Source organism: Glandiceps talaboti, chromosome 6, assembly GCF_964340395.1.
Source record: "Glandiceps talaboti chromosome 6, keGlaTala1.1, whole genome shotgun sequence".
In the NCBI taxonomy this organism is placed as follows: Eukaryota; Metazoa; Hemichordata; class Enteropneusta; family Spengelidae; genus Glandiceps; species Glandiceps talaboti.
Genome location: NC_135554.1, coordinates 19,510,592 through 19,538,501, shown reverse-complemented (window position 1 = coordinate 19,538,501; position 27,910 = coordinate 19,510,592). Strand labels below are relative to the sequence as shown.

Genomic DNA, 27,910 nt, shown 5'->3' with positions numbered 1-27,910 from the left:
GCTCAACAAAAATTAATTTAAAAAAAACTCTTTACACATGAAAGTTAATATAACTGTTACAAAAGAAAACAGGATAAAGTTAGCAAGTAAATGAAAGTGACTCTGCTGGATTGGAGCGAAAAGTTCGTTTCAGTAAACCTAGGTTTACAGAGCATCTTAGTATTCTCACTCCCATTGGCTATTAGTTACCTTATGCCAACACAATATTTTCCAACAATTATATTTCGATTTGCAAAAAAATATTTGCGAATTGTATTCAATAAAATATTATTGACTATGTGGTAAATATCCTCTACTTCTAATACCGATTATTACCAATTTCCTTCAAATTTCTGTATTGCTTTGGCAATGAACCAGATGGCAGAAAATATATGCTTTTACAGACACCAATAACTTATCAATGTACTTTGCTACATGGCCCTGGTGTGTGGGGCGCCACTGTTATTCTTAGTTTTGGTTTCAAAACGTGTCTATTTATGTAAAAAAAATCAAAAAATCACAAGCAAACAAATATCGTGCCCCGTGAGTAAAACACCAAACTAACCCCGTTTTCCCTGTAATTATCCAATGTACAGGACCTCAAACATTGAAATCAAATATCGCTTTCTGTATCACTCGATTGTTCCTCTTCCATGTTGTTGTTTTCGAAATCTAGAACAAACAACCCTACATTCGCGAGACGAAGTAAACGACATCTAGAAGCCAAGTCCAGACAAAATGTTATTAAAATACCCGCACGCAAAACTTCAACCCATTCTTCAAGAAAACAAAAGGTCAGGGGTCTCCGGCCAATATGGCCGCCGAATAGTGTGCTAACTCTCGGGGGGGGGGGGACAACAGATTGACGATTTCCTGGAAAACAAAACATTAATCCTATAAGAACCATAGACAAGATTTCGTATGTCAAAGTTTGGAGAGAAATTGAGAACTGTTATAATGTTAATCTTAAGGGAAATATGTCTATGAAGCGAATTCTAAATCAATGACACTTTCAATATCACCTGTTTGTGCAAGACGATAAAACGCAGACAATGCTGCCTTCCCAAACACTGACGACATCTGATGATCTGAGATGTTTCGACACCCTGGAAGTTGAAGCATTTCATTTTTAATAGACTCGTCATACATCATTTTACTGCAGTGTTGCAGAAAGAACAGGAGAACGTGTGACGGAGACCTTCTCCTTAGTGTATTGCCTATGACATGACTTTCTTGCACGCAATCAACAAGTTCCTTCCATTTCCTGTGGAGATCAACGTCTGTGGGGAGATGATCTTCAATATAACGCTCTCGCCGTGCAAATTTCATGAGGAACATCACCAATGTGTTTTGGTTTACTGTATAATTGTTAGCAGGGTCACCAATATGTATTAATTTACATGTTCTCGCCCATTTCAATGTTACGTGGATAACCTGCAGTAGGCACGGGTAGGTGACAAGATACTGTTTCACTGTTTGACTGATTCCATCTCTATGAAGATAATTTGCAATAAGTTCAAATTTATCTTCAATTACACGTTGGGCGAGTTGACTAGTGATGTTTTCCACCAAGGGGTCGTTGGTTAAAGTGACAGGGCTCCTTGATTTGATTTCCCCCAGTAAATCACTCACTACCCAGGGGAAGCTGATAAGCCATGGATAGGGCTGCGAGTATGTGACCCAGTACCATGCTGATGCTTTAGCTAGTTGCCTGTTATATTCCCTTCTCGTGGATTTCTTCATAGGAGTACCATACTCACTCTCTCTGGCATCCACGAAATCAGCATCATCACGAAATTCAGCAAAGAATTCGTTTCTAGTTACTTTTATTAGGTTTGCAACTTTAAGTCGAATAATCTTCTCCGTGTCGTATTGTTCATTTCGTTCAGTGATTCGTTTGCTCAGCTTTGTAATACACCCGGAGACTGCCTCTACCTCGCTTTCAACTCCATACTGATTCATTATCAACAGGAGTTGATGGTTGTAACGGTCACGTGATATCTTTGCAGATGAGGCATAATTTGTATAATTGATCTGTTGATATGTAAACTCCAATTGTGGATCCACTTCCAATTGTCTTTTCTTGTCAGCTTTATGGCCCCCTTCAGTAGACAACTTCAATGCTGGAATAAGCACGTTTTCAACCGCCTGACACTGTCGGAACAGTTGACCAAGAATTCTTTTCGAATCATATGTCTCCTTATGACGTTTTTCCATGAAATCTGGATACCTATGAGGCTTTTGATTTTTCTGGAGGGGGGCGCGGGACCCTGTTTTGGCAAAGTCTATTGCTTTTGCCAGTATTCTGGCGATGTCAATGCACAGTTTTGAAAATATGCCATCTTCATCTTCGTCAGCCTTTGCTAAATGAGCATTAGACATCTTCCCGAAACTGTCACACTTAATGTATTGCACAACAAACCCAATCATATCACTGACTTCAACGGGTCTTGGTAATTGTACATTTTTTGATCCTGGAAAATCCATAGGTGGGTGGTTTCTTCGGGAGAAAATGAGATCTGGTAACCAGGTAACAAAGTACTTGTCACCATCTAAGTCAGATCCTGACATCTCATTTGGGTGAGGTCTTGGCCCTTGGCGTGGGAATACAATGCAATCAATCAGGTGATGTAATGCTGGAACATCGATGGCTTCAAATTTTCTGACGTCACCAGGATGATAGCAAGGAAATTTAGTGACGACAACTGGACCAGTGTGAATTTGGCATGGCTTCTGGGGTTTGTCGAGTTTCTTAGAGTACTGTATAAATACCTGACCGTACCGGAGGGTACCTGTCTCGTCTAGTACACCAATCATGTTTCGACCATATTCTGGTGGGATTTCAATCCTGGCTTTTCGACGAATGTTATCTGTAATATTTTGTAGAATAAATAAGTGAGCAGAACTGATGACTAATACTATATAATAATTGTATTTAAAAAACCATATAAGTTTACAATGACATGACAGGGTCAGGGTCAGGCAGGTAAGAGAAAGAATTTGATATGCTGTGGATTGGACCAGGGATTGAGTATAGTGCAGTTAAATACTTGTCTTGATCGTGTGGAATGTTGACGGTGTGATCGTGTGTACATACATATGTAGGTCGGTATAATATGTTTTTGCAAGCCTTGTGGAAGATTACATGACCGTAAACAAAGATTGGATAACCATCAGTACCTAAATGACAAAGGCAGGTGTTAGTTTCTGTCATTTATGTATTCAATAGGTACACATCATTAGCAGTGGTATAAGAAAATGAAAATATCACATGATCATCAAAATTAAACTGTGGTAGGGTAGGGTAGGGTAGGGTAGGGTAGGACAGGATAGGGTGGGGTAGGGTAGGGTAGTGTAGGGTAGGGTAAGGTAGGGTAGGGTAAGGGTCAGTGGAATGATACGTAGGAACATCCCCTCCACCCGAACATGAGGATGATGAGGTTGGTAAGCAGCATGGGATAGTTGAACGCGTTCAAACAAAAATATGGGATTTGTACCCTGGCCGAGTCTACATTATTGGTTCTGTGGTACTCGAAATGAGTCAAAATATTCACATTCCTAAACCTTCATTAATCTTACCTACGCAGGTATGGTATATTATATTACTTCCCAATATTTGGCGTGATGGTTTCTTCATTTACACTTAATTGACCAAAGGGTTTTGTCATTTCTCGTATTAGACTTGAAGTGACAAGGCCCCTTAGGTCACTCGTATTTTCTTTGACTGAACGAACGAAGAAAAACATTGGGGAACAATAGCTAAATACATACAATTCTGTAGGAGATAGGGGAATAGCTTCGAATATGGAATGAAAACTTCTGATAGGATAAAGGCTAGCAGTGGAGAGGGTAACAGGGAGAGAGAAACCTAGTGTAACTGCTATGATTAGTATCATAGATTAACATAGGATGTGAAAGAGCACGGCATGGCGAAAATAATATATATATATATATATATATATATATATATATATATATATATATATATATATATATATATATATATATATATATATATATATACTATGTATGTATGTATGTATGTATGTATGTATGTATGTATGTATGTATGCATGTATGTATGTATGCATGTATGTATGTATATATGTATGTATTTTTTGGTGTGTGTGTGTGTGTGTGTGTGTGTGTGTGTGTGTTTGTGTGTGTGTGTAGGCTCGGCAGACTCAAGACAACTATTGACAAATAATGTAATTGTACCCCCTCAAGCATAATGTGTGAAAACTTGTGGGGAAAATAATGGCGATTTTGAACGTGTTGACTGATATTTCGAACCAGTGACGTAAACGCAATTAGTCTTGACGTAGAACCATCAGGGTATTAAAAAACCCATATTTTTGTTCCAACGCATTCGACTTGGCTTGTGTGTGGTGTAAAGAGCGCGGTGAAAATAAATAACAGAAGGATATAACATCAATAAGTCACTTATTAATATACAGCAATTAATATTTTGATTGGCATTCTTACCAAGACAAATTTTAAACACCACTTGTAGCAATGCTTTAAAGAAAGGCTCGGTCGTCAGACTAATTCCACATTCTTGTATTTCTTTGAATTTAATCTCAAGACGTGTTCGTTCACTAAGGGATGATGCAGCTACATCTTCAAGGAGAAACGTCTGGGTTAGCTGGCATAACATTTGGTCTTGCATTCTGTGAAAGATCTTGTCAGGTATTCCAAGACCTGATAGAATGGTGATTGATTGACGATTCAAGTACAGTCGCCCTGTCAAGCAAAAAAAAAAATCAAATGGTTTTAGAAGATTCATCATGACGAATGGGCACAAAATGAAGATGACTGACAAAATGTTCGAATTCCTACCTTTATAGTACCACTGAATAGCATAAAAACCGAAGGCTTCTTTACTTGTGTAAAATTCGTTTTTTATTATCATTGCGCGGGCCACATCACTTTTCAACTAAGTTTTTAAAATTACCCACTTGAAAGTTGTGTGTGAGATTTTTCTTTGCCTCTTACAACTCTAATAACGGTTGAATTACAACCCCTCCCCCACCCACCACGAAATATGTAGTAACAAAAATATAGTCCTGCTTATTACCTGGTGACGCCTTGTCCATTATTTCCACCGAACTATGGTCACATGTAAATTTACGCATGCTTGGTCGCAGTTGTAGCTTTTCTCCTTGAATTTCCGTGTCGATGGCAACTACCCCTTTACATCCCCCGTATCGTATTTGAAATGCAGATGGACATGGGCCATTCGATCCTCTAAGACTTTGCCATATCTGAAATAGACAATGGCACGGGGAGTATTATAATGATACTAAAAGGGTTACATAAATAAACATAAATTTGCAAAATTGATATACTCGAAATACAACTCATCAAATGTCGCTTTTTACTGAATGATCACTTTTTAGCCTTCGAATATCAAGGTAGTCACAGTTACATAGAAAGATTGTGGCTGAAGATAACTAAGCTTACACCACATACGCTGTAAAGGCCAAAACAAAACAAGAATTGTTTCCGGCGCATCACTTAAAGTATTTCACATTTGTATTTGTATGTACTGTATACTTGTATACTGAACTTGATTCTCATATAATGTTAACAATCTGCAATGACATCATAGAAAGCTTCAGTTTGTGTCTGATTCATATTTCATTCTTACTTTTCCTCAGTACTGCCTTTCTTTTTTGGACGCGTATCAAATATGTAATGAAATGTAATGTTATGTTATATTATGTAATAGTATAATGCAATGCAAGGTGATACAAACATATTGTATATATATATATATATATATATATATATATATATATATATATATATATATATATATATATATATATATATATATATATATATATATATATATATATATATATATATCACATGGTATGGTGATCTGAAATGCTATATGCTTTGGCATGACATGACATAACAAGACATGACAGGACTTGGTACAATACGGTACGGTGCGGTACGTTTGGCGTGGCGTGGCGTGGCATGGCATGGTATGATATATGATATGTGATTTGACATGGTAGCACTTTTACTTACCTTGAATGCCAAGGGCTTTGATATTTTACCAATGCCATCAGAAAAACAGTAGGGTTTTCCATCTGGGTCTATCCCACTTTTGATTTCGTAGATATAATGTACTTTGCCTTCACCTACAGTAACTCTTACACTCTCCTCTGAAGTTGAGAAACACTGACCCATTCTGGCAACGTATTTTGGTACACATCTGATTTGGCTGAAATCGCCCATCCATTGTCGGATACTGGCAGCAGTGTTGCCATTGTTATCTTTAGCATACAACCAACACCCATGGTCTCTCAGTTGACTATTAGAGCAGGCGAGAAATTCGTAATGGCGTCTATCAACATCAATGCCGGATTTAAGAATTGCTCTAATACGTTCTTCAATCTCTTTAGAAACAATGAAATATGGCAACTTATGGTAATCCTCGTCGCGGAAAACTAATCTCACGCAATTTTCTTCGCCAAAATTACGAAGAACTCGATTCTCAAACATCAGTTCAGATTGCAGAAACAATAACCTAGACGGCGTTGCCATCATTCGTCTTACATATCGACAAGTGGGAGGCAGGTATTTGATCTCGGCTTCTTCATCAACATGTCTTGAGAATTGTCTCAGTAGATATTCGTATTGTTTGCTTATATCAATAAACCGATCGCTTTCAATGTCAGTGGCCAATTGATAGAATGCTTTTGTGAGTATGTCTTCAGGATACAGGGACATCGATCTTCGTACGTCTTCAGAGAATAGGTCTAAATTATCCGTGATTAAATAACCCCGGCTTAGCAAACAGGCGAGAGAGTACTTCGTCTCAAATTCTCTAAATTTCAGTTCACTGGAGTTCGTTTTCTCAACACAACATAATTTGTGAAGTGCGGTGAAGTATACTTTGAAGTGCTTGGCTTGGAGCAAACTTAACCCTTCGTTGACAGAGGTTCGAGAGTCTATATCAACAATACTTAACCGAAGTACGGATGAATTTCCTATTATTTCAGAGGAACAGCCTGGAAAACTCAACGTTCGTTCCCAATTGTTTGCAGAATTGGCTACCTGACTCAATCTTGGGGGACGTTTTACTGGTATATACAAATAGAGGGCGTCATCTGTGTCTTCCACAAGGAAGAACTTTTCTATTTCATTGTCGTAAAGTTCCAATCTGTATGGATGATTTGCGGATGAAGAATTCGACGATTCTTCTTTGGGTTGCATGGCCAAACTCAATAATTTGTTGTCATATTCAAACTGTAACTTGGTCGATTCTAAATGAGTATTGTCGCTTTCGTAATGGTTACAATAAGTACCTCTGTCTTTAAAAGCTCCAAAAGACACCGTCTTTACTCTGATGTCAGTATGGATGGGTTTTATACGGCTTTGGTGATACACTTTACTGTCGTCTGTGCTCAGCCATAGTTGACGTCCACGCGAGGCCTTCTGACACCAACGGCGACGTACCTCAGAGAAAAAATACTTGGCGGGATTTACTCCTTGCTTAAGACGTTTTTTGAAACTGAGATCTAATTCGACGGTCACTAGTCGAGCGTTGTATTTGTATGGTACACTTTGGGTGATTTGACAATGGTTACATACGTTGCTGATTTGACGCAGTTGTAGTTGGGTTTGTTTAATTATCATGTCTTCGTCACTTAGTGATGTTATGCGGGTAATACTGAACCGAATTGTGGCCGTTCTCTTGCTCTTCCAGGGAACTACCCATTTTACACTCGTGTCTGTCATTGTAAGATACAGTGCTTTGGCAAGTACAATTTCTCCTGGATCTGATATTGCTTGAGGTGCACGAAGATATGTGTTCGCGAGACTGTGAATACAAATACACTACGAACGAAAAAGGATAGAAAAACAATTATTAACATCGGTGTTTTATTTAAATGTAGCCGTTGTGAGAGAGAGAGAGAGAGAGAGAGAGAGAGAGAGAGAGAGAGAGAGAGAGAGAGAGAGAGAGAGAGAGAGAGAGAGAGAGAGAGAGAGAGAGAGAGAGAGAGAGAGAGAGAGAGAGAGAGAGAGAGAGAGAGAGAGAGAGAGAGAGAGAGAGAGAGAGAGAGAGAGAGAGAGAGAGAATTGAGGGTATATGCTATCGGTATTGAATTTGTAAAAAAAAAAAAACTTAACTGGGCGTCACTCGTTTTAATTTTTTTAATTTTGAAGCTAATTATTACATAGTTGGTGTTCACATCTGGTGTTCACATCCATATATCATAGCAGCCTTCTTACGGATACAATTTTAAAGTTCCTAGATACCAGCTTGTCTTTGGTTTAACCTCGCTCCCTTCATAAGTGAATGAATGAGTGAGTGAGTGAGTGAGTGAGTGAGTGAGTGAGTGAGTGAGTGAGTGAGTGAGTGAGTGAGTGAGTGAGTGAGTTTTTCGATGGAATCCACACTTTTATTATTTAATCCAAACAAAGTTTCATTTATTTGAGATTATTGTTTTTTAACATGCTTTATTTTGATTTACTTTTCGTCAAACCAGAATTTGTTAAGGATTATATATAATTGAAAGTCTATTATTTTTTCTTTTTATAGAAAAGTTTTTGGAAGTCTTTCGAAAATAATCAATATCGGATTGTCGTCCGAAAAAAAATTTGTATTTTTTCGGACCACTCGATTTCCATAGCAGGGGTGTGGAGTAACTCAAATGATTGACTTCCGGTAGGCCTGACACGTTGGTCACTGTACTTTGTACAATGTACCTGCTATGGAAATCGAGTGGTCCGAAGAAAGACAATTTTTTTTCGGACCACGATCCGAAATTTTGTCATTTGTTTTGAGTCGCGCAAAGTGGGCAGAGAAAATGACCGTAGAGTGTTATCTCCACTCTGATTTATATTCATATATTTATTTATTTATAAACGGCAATGCATCCATAATCTGGCAATTGCAAAACATAACAAATACAAATACAAAGAATAGAAATACACGTGAGGATACAAAACATTATGCAACAATAATATACTAGTAGAACATCGAGAGGAGTGGGAGAATGCTATCATAGCTATTCTTTTAAAAAAGGACGGATCTATTTCAAGAACCACCAAAATCCCTAAATCCCGCCCCGAATGAAAGTACATAATATCAGCTTTTCCATATACCATTGCATGTATAGAAATTCCGCGAATACATGGTCACACTTGATAGGACACTTAATGACATTGTAAACCGAAGCCTACACCTGGTACGATTGTGAACTGAAATAACATGCTAGTCCACAGTTGTTACGGTCAACCAGAGAAACAAAATGGCGACAACTTGGTTAGCAGTATTTTTTTTCTTTTCGCAGACCTAATTGTTGTTTATATATCCATATTAATGAGATACAATTTCATGCATTAAAACAATGTTGTTCACTTACACCGAGTGCTGTTGGTCCCTGAATTGTACGTTGAACATTGAATGCCTCCATTGCTTTTTTTTTTTTTGGGGGGGGGGGGTGATATAAATAATTTGAGGTTACTGTTACAGTAGTATTTTAATGACTAAAATGTGTACATGTATTGGCCTTTGAGGCAGGATGGATAATAATTGCACTACGCTTCCAATCATACAGCACTGATGTCTTGCTCTGTATACAAGAGTAATAAGTAGGTCACAATTCCCTGGCACATGCTCAACCTTAGTGATCATGGGACACAAATGCCCAAATTAAAAACAGACCTGGGCCTTAAAACACATTTCGAATACAATTTTCGCAAAAATGTAATCACATAGACTTTTTAACTTTGACAACACTATTCTATAAGCTTGTGCGTTTGCCTAAGTATTAAAAAGAGTATACCAATCGGTACCTACGGATTTTCTGTTTGCAGTGTTTTGTTCTGACCTCACTCGTGTGTAAGCTACAACGAATGCCCTAACTTTCTATCACTTCACAGTCGAAAAAAGCAAAGGAAATAAAACACACTTTCTTGTTTGTTTCATGGCTATCTCGGTGTTTTACATATCTCTGGTGTAAGCAAGATGGCGACCCATTTACAGAATACCACTAAAACGGAAACTCACCTATAAATATGTCTCTGGAGCTGCTTCGCAGGTGACCATATAAAAAGCATACGACCGGTCAGAGCGGCCGGTCATGAACTACGGTCAATATTTACCACTACGATATCCAAAATACCCCCACATTGGCTTATCGATCAGTTTACTAGCTAGGATTGTGTAAGGGAGGGGTCAGAAATAAAAACGTACCCGTCCCACAGATCACGTGATGTGCGCACAGTATTGTGATTCTCTGTCATTTGAATATGGCATGGTTGACCGACATTTCATTCCCCGTTTTTTATATGAACTATATACGTGTAACACATAGTCATTATTTTATAATTATTTTACTTCCGAAACAAAAAAAACCCTACAAGTTCATAACTCAGAAAACTGAAAACTGGTATATGACCACGGTACGGCGTGATTGAAGTGGTTGCCGTACATCAATCTGATTAAAATATGATATAGTGAACTAGCGCGATTTCTTTATTTACCTCTTTAATACGTTCATTTTTGTTCTATGAGTGAGCGCCTTGTTCCATGTTTCAAGGAGCAAGGCACTAACTCATGGGAAAAAGAACAAACGACAATAACCGCAGGTACGTACAGAGGTACAGAAATCGAGCCAAGTTCACTACATCAGATTTTAATCAGATTGGTGGGTACATATGCACAAAGAGGTCCGATAACAGATACTGTGTTACCCGAAATATTACGTTGTTTATTATTTCTATAACATGAATACCAGACTATACTTTCTGCGTACAATGTCGGGGACATCAAAGGTCACTTCAGAATGTTCCAATGTACCAATGATCCTTTATATAAACACGTACACGTATATAATGTAATATGATGTAATATAATATAATATAATATAATGTAATACAATAATATAATATAATATAATATAATATAATATGATATAATATAATGTAATATGATGTAATAGAATATAATATATTATATTATATAATGTAATATGATGTAATATGATATAATATAATGTAATACAATAAAATAATATAATGTAATGTAATGTTATGTAATATATAATATATAATATAATATAATATAATATAATATAATGTAATATAATGATATAATATAATATAATATAACATAACATAACATGATATAATATAATATAATGTAATATGATGTAATAGAATATAATATAATGTAATATGATGTAATATGATATAATATAATGTAATATAATAATAATATAATGTAATATAATATAACATAACATAATATGATGTAATATAACATAATATAATATAATGTAATAATATAATATAATATAATATAATATAATATAATATAATACAATGTAATGTAATGTAATATGATGTAATATGATGTAATATATAATGTAATATAATATAATATAATATAATATAATATAATGTAATGTAATATGATGTAATCTACTATAACAACATAATGACATTACTATATACTACAAAATAATGTTTTAATACAATTTAATAATGGTATCATTAATAAGATTTTATATATATATATATATATATATATATATATATATATATATATATATATATATATATATATATATATATATATATATATACAACTCGGTGAGTATCAATCTTCAGATGTACAGCCATTACAGATTGGAAGAACAGTTTTATATTGTCTTTTTAAGTTGATGTCAGTTTTCACATCCACTATATATTTCTTGCGAGACTTCACAATTTCCGCGATTTTTTTTTTATTTTTCTCGAATACGTAAAAAAAAAGTTTAGGTGGGGTCAGGTAATCGGAACCAAACAATTTTTTAGGCCTTACCGATAAAAAGAACAGAAAGTTAATACATCACCCATCCAAGCGGGCTTATTTGTCACCATGAAACTAAAAAGTAAAAAGTCCAAAGAAAAGGGAAAATGGAAAGAGCATAATCGCAACAAATTAATGAAGTAACAGTACTATTTAAAAGATGAAATATACAAATGATTACACCCTCTGGTGTATTCTTGAATTGTTGAATAAATTTACTATTGGTCATTATAAAATTCCATTTTTTCTGAATCATGAAAGCTTACAAAAAAATGACAAGTAAGCTAATGATGGAGTGGACAATGACATATAAAGTGGGATTCGCCCTCAACTGAATTTGTATTACATAACATAGGCAATATAATAAACACCACTTACTACTTACAATGCACAAATCAACATACTATATGAGGTTTATCTGAATATGTATTTACTAATCAAAAATAGCGTCTGAAGTTGGTCCATGTCTCTTTTATAAAATCTAAAAAAGAACAGTGAAAATAAAAATATGAATAAGCCATCATGGCAGAGTGATGACGAAAATTACAATACGGTCACCTGCGTAATCACCTTATATGAAGTGGTTCGCATAAGAATCACCCGGAAGGGGTAAGTCAAGGCCTGTACCAAATATATGTTATGGTCTTTTTTTTTCAAACTGCTAAAATCATGCTAATTTGATTGCTAATTAGTAAAAAGCTGTCTTTTCTAGAACAAATATGCTTAAAAATTTACATATGCACCAGCTCTATAGTAAGGCTGCATTCCGACGATTTCCGAAATATAGTGAGTTGGTTGTCGGGTTTGTTCGATAATCATTACAGTGAATCACTACATGCTTAAACATATACATGCATCTCTACATAGATTGACTGTAATGATAAAATACTGTAATACTTGACCGCTGATAATAATGATAATACTAGTTCCAATCTTCAGAAAATAGTGTAGGCGGTTACAATTCGTATATTATAAATCCATATTTCAAATACTCAAATAAGAAAGGAAAAGAAATCCACTTGAAGAATTTAGGTGTGAACAAAAAATGACATATTTGTTTTTACTAAAATGTGTCTCCAAGTTGAGATCGCAGAACACAATTTTGATATTTATGTATCTATTGAGAAGTGGGTCTAATGTGAATGAGTCTTTCCTTTTCATCATTTGATTACCGCCCTTTTATTAAAATTTAAGAGTTTGGCGCCAATTAATTTAGACCATCTTTGTTTTAAGATATTTGGCTGCCAAGCTCAAAAGCGACATTAGTGTGTCCTAAGGAGATGGCTTTAACGCCCTCACTGATGTTGCTAACTATCGTAGAACTCACGGTACAATTGCTCGTAGTGATAGAATCCTGCAAATCTTTCCCCGAAGTAATATTTATATCCATCTCTACGCAATTGCGTCTTCGGGTTGGGCGTTTCACTTGTTGTCGTCGTCGCTGCCGCCGAACAAAACACAGATTACTTCGAAAGTTTTTGGACAAAAGACAGTAAACTACAGGGTTAATTGCACTGTTGCAGAACAGTATGGAAACCTGAATCCAGGTGTAAAAATGGGAGGGAAGACGATGCGTTTGTTTTATCAATAAAGTGACAAACATTGGCACGTAGGATATTACAACACAAGTAATCAGAATGAAACAAATCCGAATTGTTGCCACATCGCGCTTATTCAGAGCCTTACTGATATTTTCAAATAACGCTTTCGTGGCGTTTCGATGGCGTCGTTGTTGGATGCTGAGACCTAGATAAGATATAGTGGCAATAATTTGAGACATTGCCATAGAAACAATGACCCATTTATTCAAACGCTTATTGAGAGCCGACCGAAACGAGGGATCGCTAATATAAGTTTCACAAAACTCCCCCGCTATCACTTTACCAAATGAAAACCCTATGCCAGACATATAGCTGAAAATAATTGAAATTATCACAGATACTTTCATTGTATTACAGCTAAACTTTCCACTCATACCCATCACCCTTGTAATGCTTAAACTAGAAAGCATAGAAACAGACGTCATGACAGAAAAATACTTTATAAATCTGTATAGTTGGCAAAATGGCGTCACTCTTGCCATGTATACAGTGTCGTCCACAGTTAAAGCGTCAGTTTGAGATAACACCAAGACGTAGAATACACTAAATATTAGTTTTGGACAGGGCACCAGGAAAATCAGAAGATCAGCAACCGCCAGCGTAACAAGTTGGATGTTGGCCGGTGTTCTTAGCTTCTTGACAGTAGCAACGACCCAGCAGACAGTCAGGTTACCTATGATACCGATGATGTTCACTGGCAGCATAACAACGGCGATTATAATCAAAAGAATCAGCTCTGCTTTGGTTAGTTCGTGTAACTGTATATCAACCCCCATGGTGACATTCGGAGATGAGGCATCAAACAAGTCGAATTCAAACCACATAGAAGAGTTCTGATACGAAGCATTTGCTACATTTGGTTCCGAAACAGCAAACAAGTTGATGTCAAGCCACGTGAAGTTCTGTAATGTAGCATCAGAGCTTTCTAGAAATGCAGAATTCTCCTCATGTGAAAGGTTCATAAATGATAAACTGTTGTTTCTCACCTCCATTATGATTACACCACTTTTTTCTTCCTTCAAAATTGTTCCCTTCTTCTTTTTTGTCTTTTTTTTGTCAATTTCAGAACAGACCTAATAGATGCCGAATTAGGTGCAGGATTCACAATGAAGATTGCCTCTTCTCCCTATGAAAAAACGGCTATCGTTTCGCCACGTCTAGCACATTCGAAGTGGGGGACTCGAATGATAAAAAGAGTTCGATACTATTTCACCAAATAGCTGTGAATCATTCTGTTCACCAAGTAAGGATTGCTACAAAATCGTTTTGCTGATAAACCTTATTCTTGTGATCCCGAGCATAAAATATCTAGCTAGAGTTTGGATTGTATTAGCTCCCAACTCAAGGAAATGAAATGAATGCCTTCCAGCCATATACAATATACGCTTCCTGTGATTGGTTCTTGTTGAACAGTGCACCAATATCTGTATATATCAAACTATAGCATGTATTGGCCAATCATATCGCATGCAGATTGTCGGTGGCTGAGTGTGGTAAAACCATTTGCCTCTTACCACTGCGGTCGGGGTTCAAACCCATTCAGGAGTGAGGTCAACATCTTCACAACACTATCCTTGTATCTTACTCAAATGCTCCCGTTTTACACATGTGAGACCCACTACTTTCCTCACACCACAACTGAACAACCACAATCATTACATGGTTGTCAGTAGCAATTTGATATAGGCCACTATCATGGTACCTAACCCTAGCCCTAACTCTAATCATAACCCTAACCCTAACCCTAACCCTAATGGCAGTAATGGGATTTTGGAATCGGTGGCAGCGATGGGATGACAAAAAATCCAAAATAATGCAAGGTTATGCAATACAATAAGTCACAGTAAAATGTGACCCTCCCCAATCTACAATATGTCCCTCCCCGAGAGCCGATTTGTAAAAGTAAGCCCCCCCCCCCCCCCCCCCCACAATTCCCCCGGCCCTCTCCCCTTGTAAATACTGAAGGCTCTCTTACACGATTTGCTATTAAATTATATATATAATGCAGATCCCGTATTCGTTCCAACCCGGTACTTCATTAAAGTCATTCAGTTTTGTAGCTGGAGTACTTCTCTCAGCAGCCTGTTTCAAACCTGTAACTACACTCGATTAAAATATTTGCAGGTCGGGCATGTGATCCCAACTGTTACAGTGCAGTGTCGGTCATGGGAATGGTTTGGAATTGCTATTCTACCAAGTAACTGCCTTGTCAACTTTTGATAACTTAAATTTACAGGTGTTGCATTGCGCCAGTTGTTGGCTTTGAGTTATAGTTGATCCCTGCATGATGATTGGATTCAAAACGAATTAACCCCTATGTATCAATGCTAACACAAAGAGGAAAATCAGCAGAAGACATAAAGTCATACATAACATGGATACTAGCATTGTATCAAGTAGGCACTCAAACAATGAATGGTCTAGCCAGCCTGTACTGTCATGAGCTTCACTATATAGAACGTAAAGTTATTCTCACTTCTACCAAGCATATTGATATCGGAAATAAACATCATTTTTCGTATAAAAAATGTTCAAGCATTCATCACCAAGCAACGTTCCTAAATTAGAGTTGAATTCCCCGAAAACAATGGATGATACTGTTAGTTTTATATATTAACTTATTTTAGTTAGATGACTCAAATAATCATCATAGTTAGCCAACATCTGGTCCACAAATCATGACCAGATTTAGAGATTCGATATGTTGTTAAATTTTAATTAGCCTAATGTCAATTCAATACTTTAACTTGACACCGTGTCCGAGCGGTTTTTCTATGACGTCATGATATGTAATGTGACGTCACACAGTAGCAAATAATAGCAGAGTTTCAACACTATTTCATGTTGAAAGTCAAACTGTTTAGAAACATACGATATGAACTAGAATTCAAATTTGTGTGCTCCATACACAACCGATTTCTTTTCAGAAAGATTATACTTCGACCGCGGGTCACTATTTGTGCATTAAATCTTTCAATAAACATTAGGAGAAGGAAGTGACGAAATTCAATGAGGAATCTAACATCAAAGAGAATTCTACTACACTTTAGCGATTCAGAAATATTCTGTACAAGTAAAATAACACATATCTTTAGGCAATTGCATGCTGATGTACAAAACTATGTCTTAATCTCGTAGATGAATACTTTCAAGTTGTACACCATTTTGAAAAGTTCAAGGTATCTATAATTTTTCACCGTAAGGCACTTTTATGCAGATAGGTCAAGGTAAAGTGTAAACTGAAATCTATCACCAGCTAGAAATGAGACTTTCACAAATTTGGTGGAAAACAGTGTGGAATCTTACCATTTTATTTGTGCATAAGGTTCAAATTTCAAAACTAAGATTTTAAACCTTATTCGACTGTTAGTCTATGCATGGACTTCATTGCTAACGACCATACTCTCTCCCATATTTCTACTTCACTAATTATGCAGAATAACACGAATTGGCAATGAAGACCGTCTTAGGTTGAGAGAGGATTAGGTGATAATCCAAGCTTCCGTCTCGGGACATAGGAGCCATTCGGAGATCAACAAACAATTTACCTCATCCCCACCTAATTTATCTTGCACGTTTTTGATGAGTGGGAGTGGTCGTAGTGTAGTCGATCAATTCTATGCACTGATCGTCCATTTCAGTGCTAATACAGCCATGCCTGACTCGAATGGCCTGTTTTAATTTTTTATTCAACTGTTTACTTCCAAACTGTTGAATCTCTAAAAGCTGTTAACACTTGTCGTGTGTACTGAAATTAGATACATGAGATCCTATGAACACAATTTTAAAGGCAAAAGTAAAAAATGCCTCTTTAAAATTTCAAACTTAAAATGTTAATGTTGGGTTCTTATATAGCACTTTCCCACTCTGTGCTCAAAGCGCTTTACAATTATTACCCCTGGCTCGGATCAGAACGGCACAACGGCCCTTTAGTCTTCCTCAACTCCCGGGGAGTATACAATCAATTGCAGCCATTTAAGCGCATAGGATTAAAGCCTTCACATTGCAACCTACATCCTACCAGGTCCCCAATTATACAGCTGGGTTGACTGAGTCGTGGTTAAAATCTGCCCTCAGAAACAAACAGCAGGCAGCGACGGGGCTCGAACCTGCAATCTGTAGATTCCAAGCCGGTCACGCTAATGGCATTCACCCATCAGAACTCCACTACCCTTTCTCAATTTTTTTTATGTGAAGATTGTTCAATCATGCCTATGAGGTGTAACACTGCTGAATCTCATGTAATACTGAACAAAAAATATTCATATATGGGTTGAGGTAAAATCTACAAGTAAAAAATATTCATAACCCGATGAAATGACTTTATTCATACATGCAAACTAATAAAAAAAGTATTTAGAAATTTTACATTAGATCTATTTGCATTTCCTATAATATGCAGATATTTATATTTTACTTTTCATGTCCGAGTCAAAAATGCTTGGTTTATAGTATTTGAAAATTTTTTATAAGGACGTGTACAGCTACAAACTTCTATAGTAAAACAAGCCTTGATGCCAAATACAAATTAAAGAATTTTTCATTTATGACCATGCGAGATATGTAGAACATGATAATGTAATACTCATGCGTTTCGATCTTCTCTTTTTTTAAAGAATTTTAGGCCGATCAAAGGGTTTCATTTGATGGCTTTATTATTCAATTTCACAATGATCAATATGAGCAGTGATGACGTCACATTCCATTTCATTGCTAAAGGGTAATGTCAGATAAGAATTAAATCTTCACTGGAAAAAAACGTTGTCTTGTGGCAGAACTTTGGGAAAACTTATTCCTGTATCATGGAACAAAAGATTGATGCCATGGGACTGAACGTGGGACTGAAACATTGGGTTTTAATATAACAGTGTCAAACTGACTCCGATGCTAACTTTGATCTGTAAGTACAATTTTGTGTACTTTAAAATCTGATTTAAAAAAACTGATGTAGAATGTCAATGCCTTGACATTTAGCGAAAGTTGTTTAACATAAGGAAGGTGGCGTTTGATTGGGGAACTTGCAATCCAGACTGAGCATGCTCAGACGCAAAGGACTATGGGATTATCTGTGGTTATCGTCATACCTAATCTGGAGCTACTGATAAAATTAACCTTCCACAATGGTCAGGGTAACTATGAATTGATTATTTGTGGTTACAAACAATGTAATAATCAACATTGTTTACAAATACTAATTGATTAGTATTTATTATAACATTTTCCATGATGCAACATTCATCATGGCGGGTTTGCAAGTTCCCTATTGTCATTGCAGATTAATGGCAGTATAGTACATGTCACAGGGTACGATCAACCAATATCTATCATACCATGCTCAGACCAATTTATTGTCTTTGAACAGAAAATGTGGATTACTCTGTCTACGTCACTGGTTCTGCAGTGACGTAGAATAAGAATTAAAACGTTCAAAATCGTCATTATTTTTCACAATTTTTCATAATAATGCTCAAGGAGGCATAATTATATTATTCCCCAAATATTTTTCTTCGTTCAGCCAAGGAATTTACGAGTCGCTTGGTGAATAGTGACAAGGCCCCTTAGGTCACTCGTATATTCCTTGGCAGACCTGAACTTGTAGAAATACATTGGGGAATATCGATGCAATACCGATCTATTTTCATGTACTTTTAGTATTTTAAAGTTTTCAAAAAAATACCAAGTAAAGTTGTGATATTTTTTTTTAAAAGCTGACATTTTTGTCAGTCTCTTTGTTGGCATGTAAACGAAATTCTAGACGGCATTCTGAATCTATTCGGAAAAAGGATTTTTTGAAATTGTTGATTCATGATAAGAACTGTAGTTGCTGTAAATCATGTGACCAAACCAGCGCAGCGTAAACAATAACTTTGAAGTAATTGAAGCGTATTGAATATTGTATAGCTGCGGGTTAATAAAGTTGTCACAATGATATTAATCCAAGATAATGTATGTTGAATATTCACCGTAGCATATACTCTATGAATGAAATGAATGACTCCTTTTTCCGAGTCCCTGCTCTTCTTTTGAGCTACGTTTTTGAGCTTTCCTTCCTCTTCATGGTAAAAAAAGCCACGGTAAGCTTAAACCCCTTAAGCTTATGTGCAGATTGACGCAGGCAAAATATGATCCATTGAGTATCCCCGTAAACATCACTCTTTTTAATATCTACTACTTCCTCTATGTCTGGCGGTAAAGTACAGTATTTGAATGGAAATGCATCGTCTTAAGAAATCTCGCTGAGAAAACGAAGCCAGTGGAATTAAGTTTCAAACTGATTTTGCCAGCAGTACTCAACTGTATGACATTCTACATCCCAGATCTCTTGTATGTGTACACACTTTTTCCTTCATGTTTGTTCAGTTGTGTAGATTTTTCGATATGATTTCGCAATTCGTTATCGACGACGACCCCCCACCCCAATCTGTCATGGCATGGTCTAATGTCGTATTAAAAGAAAAGCTATCAGATTTACTTCCGCGTAAGGGAAAAGTCTTTAGATTTTCGTTGCCATGTACAATACTTGTTAGAATGAAATAGAACATATGTGATTAGTTATGTTTGAAGTATGTACCAAATTTTATTGAATTTGAAGAGCCTAATTACTGAAAATCATTAATTATACAAATGAGTCACCTTCACCACAAAGCTTTTTAGAAGCTGTGCATTTTGTTGTGGTTGATATATGTAGCAAAAATAACTGTGTAACTGACACGGTCGCAAACAATGGACATTTTCGGGGGGGGGGAACAAAAATCAATCACAACTAATATTCTTCTTTGTTGTAAATGACATTTATTTTGAATTTGTAACTTTACAGTTTTGTACAACAGATGTAATGCCTTATTTGTAATCCCTAAAGTGCGAAAAAGGGGCGTTTATTTGACCACACTGCTTTGGCTTCCATGCACTAGTACATGTAACAAGAATACAGTATTCACATAACATTGGCCCCATGTGACGTGTGCCTGGCGACCGTTACTAGGTCGTAATACCGCATCTCGTGACATCTCATGGAAAGTCGTTCATCATTGACACTGCTCTTTGCACACAAATGTGTGAAATAGGTGATAGTTACTCGAATTAGTTTGAGGCTGTAGGTACTTCAACTCATACAGTATAAATATTTAGTATATTATGCACGGCCATCATAAAAATATCACATTTTTCCTCTAATAATAATATCACTACGACTAATACAATTCAGATTGTTGCCGAGTATTACAACCCTTCTTCAGAACAACTTAGATGAGTGCTGTGGGGGGTGGGGGGGGGGGTCCTTCGTTAAAAACATAACAAGTTGCATCATTATCACATACTTCATCCCAAAACTATACATTCTCGGGAATACCCCGAAGAAATATTTTGGAATATATTGTAAAAAATTCGTGACTTCTATGACTGTGATATTAGCATAGATTTGATATAAATGTAAGTCAACATGAACGAGGGTGAAGCATTTAAAATAACCAATTTCAAAGATTAATATCGAAAATCATGAATTTAAAAGAAGTTTTCTAGTAACTAATGACAAGTTAAATATGACTGTTTATGACGTTGTAAGGTTAAATATTAATATAACCACAATGACATATAAATTTGAACCCGTAAAATATGTTACATCAGGCTTTTTGATAACTTAATCCCAGTGGTGTAGATATCATAGAACCTCACAACGTTGATGTCCAAAAAATATATATGATTGGCTGAAAACATGTATAATACCGAAGTCATCGCATTCTTATATCTGTAAACCAGTTAACTTTATGAAGTACACATGCATCTTTGTGTGTAACAATTCATCTCACTATCGGCTGCATGCATACGTGCGTAATGATATCTTCGGCTGTAAAGTTAAAGTCTGTCAACTTCACAGAATATAAAGTGCATAGTCATTTTTTTTTCCGACGCTCATAATTCCTTTTTTTTTTCATCCTAAGTGAATACAACAAGGATCGCTAATATAAAAATACCGTATATGAAAATACCACAGATCACCGCTGCATGGGAGAACCTAGTGGCTGTAATGATGTACTTATCGGCGGTCATAGCACGACTTGATCGAGTACACATTGCCTGGCGATAAAAAAGAGGAGAGATGGATGAAAATGAAAAATTAACTTTCATTGTTACTATTATTATTATTATTATTATTATTAATTTTTATTTTAATTCGTAACAACCGCGCTACACTACGTATCAGAGCATTGTACAACAACTAAAAATGAAAAAGAAAAGTTCTTAGAACATAATATTTGTGGACTGTACTCGCCCCCGGTGCTTTCATGCGGAAAACCATCCAGAGATTATCTTTGATTTCAGGCAATTGGTCGCCAAGTAGTTCTCAAGTTTGTTTTCATTAAATATTTAAAAGAAACAACGACTGTGTTCTTTGGTATGAAAGTATATCCTGATAGTAACTGTGAATTTTGTTTTAAAAAAACGAGGAAAACTCAAAATATTTGAAGAATATAACACTTTTTTTAAAAAAATCTCCCAAGAGAATATGGTGCCAGTCTAGTCGCTAAGGTATTTATGTGCATTCATAATATTACGGTTGTATACTTTAATATAGAGATCACTATGTTGCCATAGAAGGACATGCAAAAACATATCAGGCTTACTCTGCCATTTCAAATGAAACACTGTATTCCTACATCCCTATGTATTCAACTTTGTTAATATTGTAATGTAAGCGAACGACGCAAGCGCCTCGTTTTATTTGACACTGTAAGGAGCGGATATCGTTTGAGCGCCACCAACGACAAACTTACCAAGCAAGCGACATAAATGATAAAATTGAACAACCTACAGAAAGACAATATCAATTTCGGGCAGCATTTTACAACATTGGCAATATACTTCTCGAGATAGATACATTTCTAAACTATAAACTCCTTTACAAAACTAAAAAAATATGTAAAAGAGGAAACACAAAATTGGTGATAAAAAGTATACTTACACTGGCAGAAAATACAATAGCAATTATTCCGAGGATTAGGCAGCAAAATACCGCAGCACAAATGGAATAAATCAAAACACACAAATCAGATTTAAATGTCCCCCTCGTCGGTTCTGCTGTTCGGTCGACAACGGTTATAATTTGTACGGTTGGTGAAGACGCTACCTAGAAATGATACAAACATTCATACTGTACATGCATTACAACGAAAAAAACCTTAAACAAAACGTCGCCTTGATCGACAAAAATTTCATTAACATTGCTACATTTTTATATGGCTAGACAAAATATCTCCTTAATGTTGCAAAACTTCTCGTCTGGCTGACAAAATTCTAATTAATATTTCCACATGTTATTGTCTGGCATGCATGACAAGAACTGAATTACTGTTGTTACAGTTTTGTCAACTGACTGTCTGAACAATATCAAAGAACGCGCTAACCTTAGGTTTTACCAGGGACGTATACATTTGGCGATGATCCTTGAAGATAATGGTAGTTGAGGCAAAGAAAGTGTAACAATATTGGTAAAGATGGCTGTCACGGCAGACGATTTATGAACGCTGTTGGTAAGATTTTTGTGTAGCTAGACGATAAATCGTAGCAATGTCAATGGGATTTCTGTCTAGCCAGGCGACATTATGTTTTTAGGGTTTATTTTATGACATGATTAGGGCTTCGTTGTTAATTACAGTTTTTCACCCCCGGGCCCTTAAACCTCCATCTCTTATACTCTGTACATATATGACGATATGTCTGTCTGTCTGTCTGTCTGTCTGTCTGTCTGCGTGTGTATATGTAATACTATGTATGTATGTATGTATGTATGTATGTATGTATGTATGTATGTATGGGGGTGGCTTCTTTCTCCCCTCCTCTCCCCCCCCCCTCTTTCTCTCCCTCTCTCTCCCTCCCCCTCTTTCTCTCCCTCTCTCTCTCTATCTCTCTCTCTATCTCTCTCTCTCTATCTCTCTCCCTCCCTCCCTCTCTCTCTCTCTCTCTCTCTCTCTCTCTCTCTCTCTCTCTCTCTCTCTCTCTCTCTCTCTCTCTCTCTCTCTCTCTCTCTCTCTCTCTCTCTCTCTCTCTCAGTATTATTATTTTTCATCTCTCCCATATACCTATTTTATAGATGTGTCAACATGTCTCATATCTCAACCATGATGATAGTTGATAATATTTTACCACATTTATGGATTTCATTGATTAGTAATGTTGATGATTACTTGCCTATCATCAACTATGATGCGTTGATAGCACGGGCCTATCGATAATAACGACATGTAGAATAAGAGGAGTCGGGAACAGATGACAACAAATGTGTAAAAGAAGCAATAAAGTCAAACAACTGAACTTACTGTTGGGGTAATCTGATCAGTGTGCACATGGTATCCCTGATCTGTCGTATACGGTACGTATTGTTGAGACGGGTATTCGACGGACGTTGATGGCGTATATACACCTTGTGTTGTATTGAACTGTAATTGGGAATGGTCTATATGTTCAGATGTCTTCATAGCATCGTATGAAGGTGGTTCTTCAGACATTTTATAATCTATATGGGGAACAGAAAATGTTCAAGGAATTGATTGGTTTGCGGCACATTACAGCACGAAATGGCCTGTCTCGAGAGGACATGGAAGAGATAGGTTGACCGTTGATATTTTCTAATGACATTCATTTGAATTGTTTGTTATCGTAGCAAGTAAGGCTGCATTCACAAATAATGGGAGGGGGTCGGAGGAATCATGACAAAATTAGATTATTATTTTTTTCAAGTCCCCCCCCCTTTATAACCCAAAAAAAATCATACTCCCCCCTCCACATGGTCAGAAATTTTCAAGGCCCCCCCCACACACACATTTATTTTTATAACACATGTATAGACACACATATACACATGTGTACACACACATACATACATATACATATACATACATACATACATACATACATACATACATACGTACGTACGTACGTACGTACGTACGTACGTACGTACGTACGTACATACATACATACATACATACATACATACATACATACATGTACATGTACATACATACATACATACATACATACATACATACATACATACATACATACATACATACATACATACATACATACATACATTGTCTCTAATGTAATTGCATCAACATGTTTACATTTGGAATCTCCAGATTTTACTCATTTGCACAGACTTAAACATTACTTGAGTGTATATTGAAGCTGAACACAGGGTAATTAATGTTAGTTGTTTTTTATACAGGAACTTGTGTATATACATGTTTTGCACCCTTTTTTGTTAAAAGGCTGTCAAATTTTGACATGATTTTTTGTTCTCCAGTTTCACTAATGTTTTTTGGCTGAACAGTGCTGAATTATTTTTAGAGCCATACTCCTACCCTGTCAACAAATTTACATGAATACTTTCCAATATTATTTTTGCATAGTGTTTTTAAAATTAATGGATCTAGAGACAATTAGACTACTGTACAGTCTTTTGCAAACAGCATATGCAAATTTGCATTCAAAATTAAAAAAATATATGTAAACTTTTAAAATAGGGCAATTCTGTCCTTTAAGCCAAACACTGAGAGTCTTGTATATATGAGAGTCTTGCAAATAAATACACACCATGGTAGCTATGATGCAGATCCATGGAAATAACAGGTAAAATGGGGGCCATTATTGTATATAATGTTTCAGTTTGCAACAATTCTTCAACAATCTTATTTGTAACTATGTATTTGTATTAGTATCAAACCTGTTGATCCACCACCATGCCACCAACCAAATATCAGTGACAGCCTGACAGGCTATTTATACTCATTTCACATTTATCAAAATGTGCCTTCAGATGCAGAGCTTGATGTCCTTTGCTAAAAACTTTCAATAATCAATCAGGTACAAATGGATAACAAATAATTAAGGGATGGTGCAAATTTAACTTTTAAACGATTAAACTATTTAATTTTTACAAAATTTATTTATATTTATACATTTTTTATAGAAAAATGTTCATTTAGTGACACTTAAAATTGTTCTTGGCTGACAACAAACCGAGAATTGTATTTAACTTGGGCATATTCACCCTAAGATGTCATCATAAGTAGTGAAAGGTATGGTCATATTACATTCTTCCATTTCTCGATTTGACGACATTTGTCAGATGAGAACTAAAATTGTTAACCATCCCCAAAAAACTAAAAGAATTGTTTTTATCCTATATTATAGTATATTGATCTCGCCCCTAACTGAAGCAAGGGGTATTTATATTTGTCTCTATGTTTAGTATTGTCATACATCGTTGAAATCGTTCGATTTAGATCTCTTGTCGGTACTAGCCGTAAACTACCCCACCCCCTACCCCAGACCCACCCAATCCTATGGCAATTACCAGGCACGTGTGTTTATGAATTACATTTTATCATTAACAAGTTCACAAATTCATAACGAGTGTTGTCAGTTACATGGTGTTGTTAACATAAACTTGTAATTTACCAACACAACTGGGTCATTAAGTACAACCTTTGTACATTTCACAATTCAGTATGAAGCGACAGAGGAATGCATAGATAGGGTTTACTGTTAATTAATAATTTGATGGAAACATCCACCCTTATTTTTTATCTTTTCGTTTAGATTTATTACGACGATACGGTGCAAATGAATAAAGTTAAACACTCAAACAAGCAACCATTGAGATTTCTAATAATACCACTATTTAGTTAATACTATCTAGAGCCAAAATTGACAGATATTCAATTTATTTGAATATTGTGTGATGACGTAATGCTTCAATTTCCGCTTGTCAGTAGTCATGCTACTTCCATATACTAGTATGTGCAATCGCCATGTACGTAGTAGGGACAATCTCACACGGTACAGTGTTTATCACAACATCGTGAAATGTCAGTAGTGCAGGCACTACAGCCAGCCAGACCTTCTTATCGACTTCGTAAAACATCTTGATTCTAAACAGCGCAAAATAAAGTGCCGGTTGTCAGATTTAATCAGCAGATGTCGTGTAATTTGTCGGAGATGTTGACTCTCCCATTACAATTCATTGACGTGATGTATCTATGTACACACAGTAGACTAATTTTCTTAGTCAACATTTCCCTGCCCTGAGTTATGATCTTTAGATTTTATATTGAGAGGTTGTTGGAACAAAAATGTCAAAACGTATTATATGTAGACCCACAGTCACAGTGTCTCAGTGGCGTGGCGTTCACATACAAAACGGATTCGGTAGTCAGACAGCAACGACGTACTGGTCCGTGATGAATACTTATAAGTACATTTATTGATGTTTTTGACATGTAGTTCCCGGTGGTGGTCTAAAGGTGAACTCGACTTCAATCATCTCGAATGAACTATAGTCAGCTTAACTCAAGAATTATGTTTGGATATATAATGATCGATTTTCGGTATTTGAGCACTGAATATACAATTATACTATAGTTATTGGACTTTGGTTGCACCCTATAGGTAGACTCGCGAAAGGCGGTACACAAAGCACAAAATGTTGAAAATGTGTCCAATCAAATCTCCGAGTATTGATATATGTATATGACTACCTATATATACTAAAATGATTGCAGTACTGCTACATTACCTGTATTTTCTGCCATAGTTTGGGTCAATTCATGCAAACTTCAATATCGGATGATAATTGTCTACTCTGAGTGGCGTCGATTTGGTGATGTCGTATTTATCTGTTCCTCTGTTTATATATTAACACACTATGGCTAGAGTCAGGTGCATGTATTGTTGTCTGACGTCTATCTCCTATTTCCAGTGACGTCATCAGCGTACTGACGTAGCGCTGTCTGTTTTTACTCATCACCGTTAAAATAGATAAAAATGGCTAATTTTAGACATTTTCCATGGAAATATCGCAGGATCTAAAAAAAAAACTTGTTTGTAAATCACGGAGTGACGTTATTCTAAATCATCAACATTATCCGAGCACGTCAAGGTCATTGCATTTGGTGAAAACGTTTCAGTTTTTATACCGTATCGAAATGATATGATTTGTCGAAACCAGAATAATTCAAAATAAAACAAACCGGTGTTTTAATTTCACGCATGCGTCAGTCTGAAAATGTTACATGGTATTAATAAATCATGTGGCAGGAACGTTATGATTTCCTCTTCATGTGTAGAACTTGAATATTTTGGACGAACACACGAATGCCAACTTGTTGACCTGGAGCTATATTACTCCGAGGCAAATTTAAATACCCCTCCAACTCCCACGCTCCCTGAAGCGCCCTCATACGGCTTACATGTACTTGGTTTTGATCTGGCATAACGTCATTACACAATCGATCTCATTACCAATACATTGTAATTTTTAGAGATGGCACAAACCCAGTTCTGCAGAATTTGAATGTAAAATCTAAAGGTAAGATCCGAACATCAGTCTTTTTTCATAAAGTCTATGTATGTATGTATGTATGTATGTATGTATGTATGTATGTATGTATGTATGTATGTATGTATGTATGTATGTATGTATGTATGTATGTATGTATGTATGTAT

The 27,910-nt window shown here is 36.1% G+C and overlaps 1 protein-coding gene across 1 annotated transcript; it reads right to left on the bottom strand.

Annotated features, from left to right (window-relative positions):
* Positions 1–960: 960 nt before the first annotated feature.
* On the bottom strand, positions 961–14,393 carry LOC144436930 (uncharacterized). Its single transcript, XM_078125797.1, has 5 exons — positions 13,881–14,393; positions 6,022–7,836; positions 5,057–5,243; positions 4,465–4,722; positions 961–2,849 (listed from the first exon to the last, which is right to left on the bottom strand). The coding sequence occupies exons 1-5, from the start codon at positions 14,391–14,393 to the stop codon at positions 961–963; spliced, it is 4,662 nt and encodes a 1,553-aa protein (XP_077981923.1).
* Positions 14,394–27,910: the final 13,517 nt, after the last annotated feature.

What these genes read in the sequence shown, in the direction of transcription:
- LOC144436930 (XM_078125797.1), bottom strand. Translation starts at nt 14,393, where the DNA reads ATGGAGGTGAGAAACAACAGTTTATCATTTATGAACCTTTCACATGAG. An exon ending in AATGGACAAGGCGTCACCAG is followed by an intron (nt 4,723 to 5,056) that starts GTAATAAGCAGG and finishes TTTGCTTGACAG; the next exon opens with GGCGACTGTACTTGAATCGT. An exon ending in GGTGTTTAAAATTTGTCTTG is followed by an intron (nt 2,850 to 4,464) that starts GTAAGAATGCCA and finishes AAAATATTACAG; the next exon opens with ATAACATTCGTCGAAAAGCC.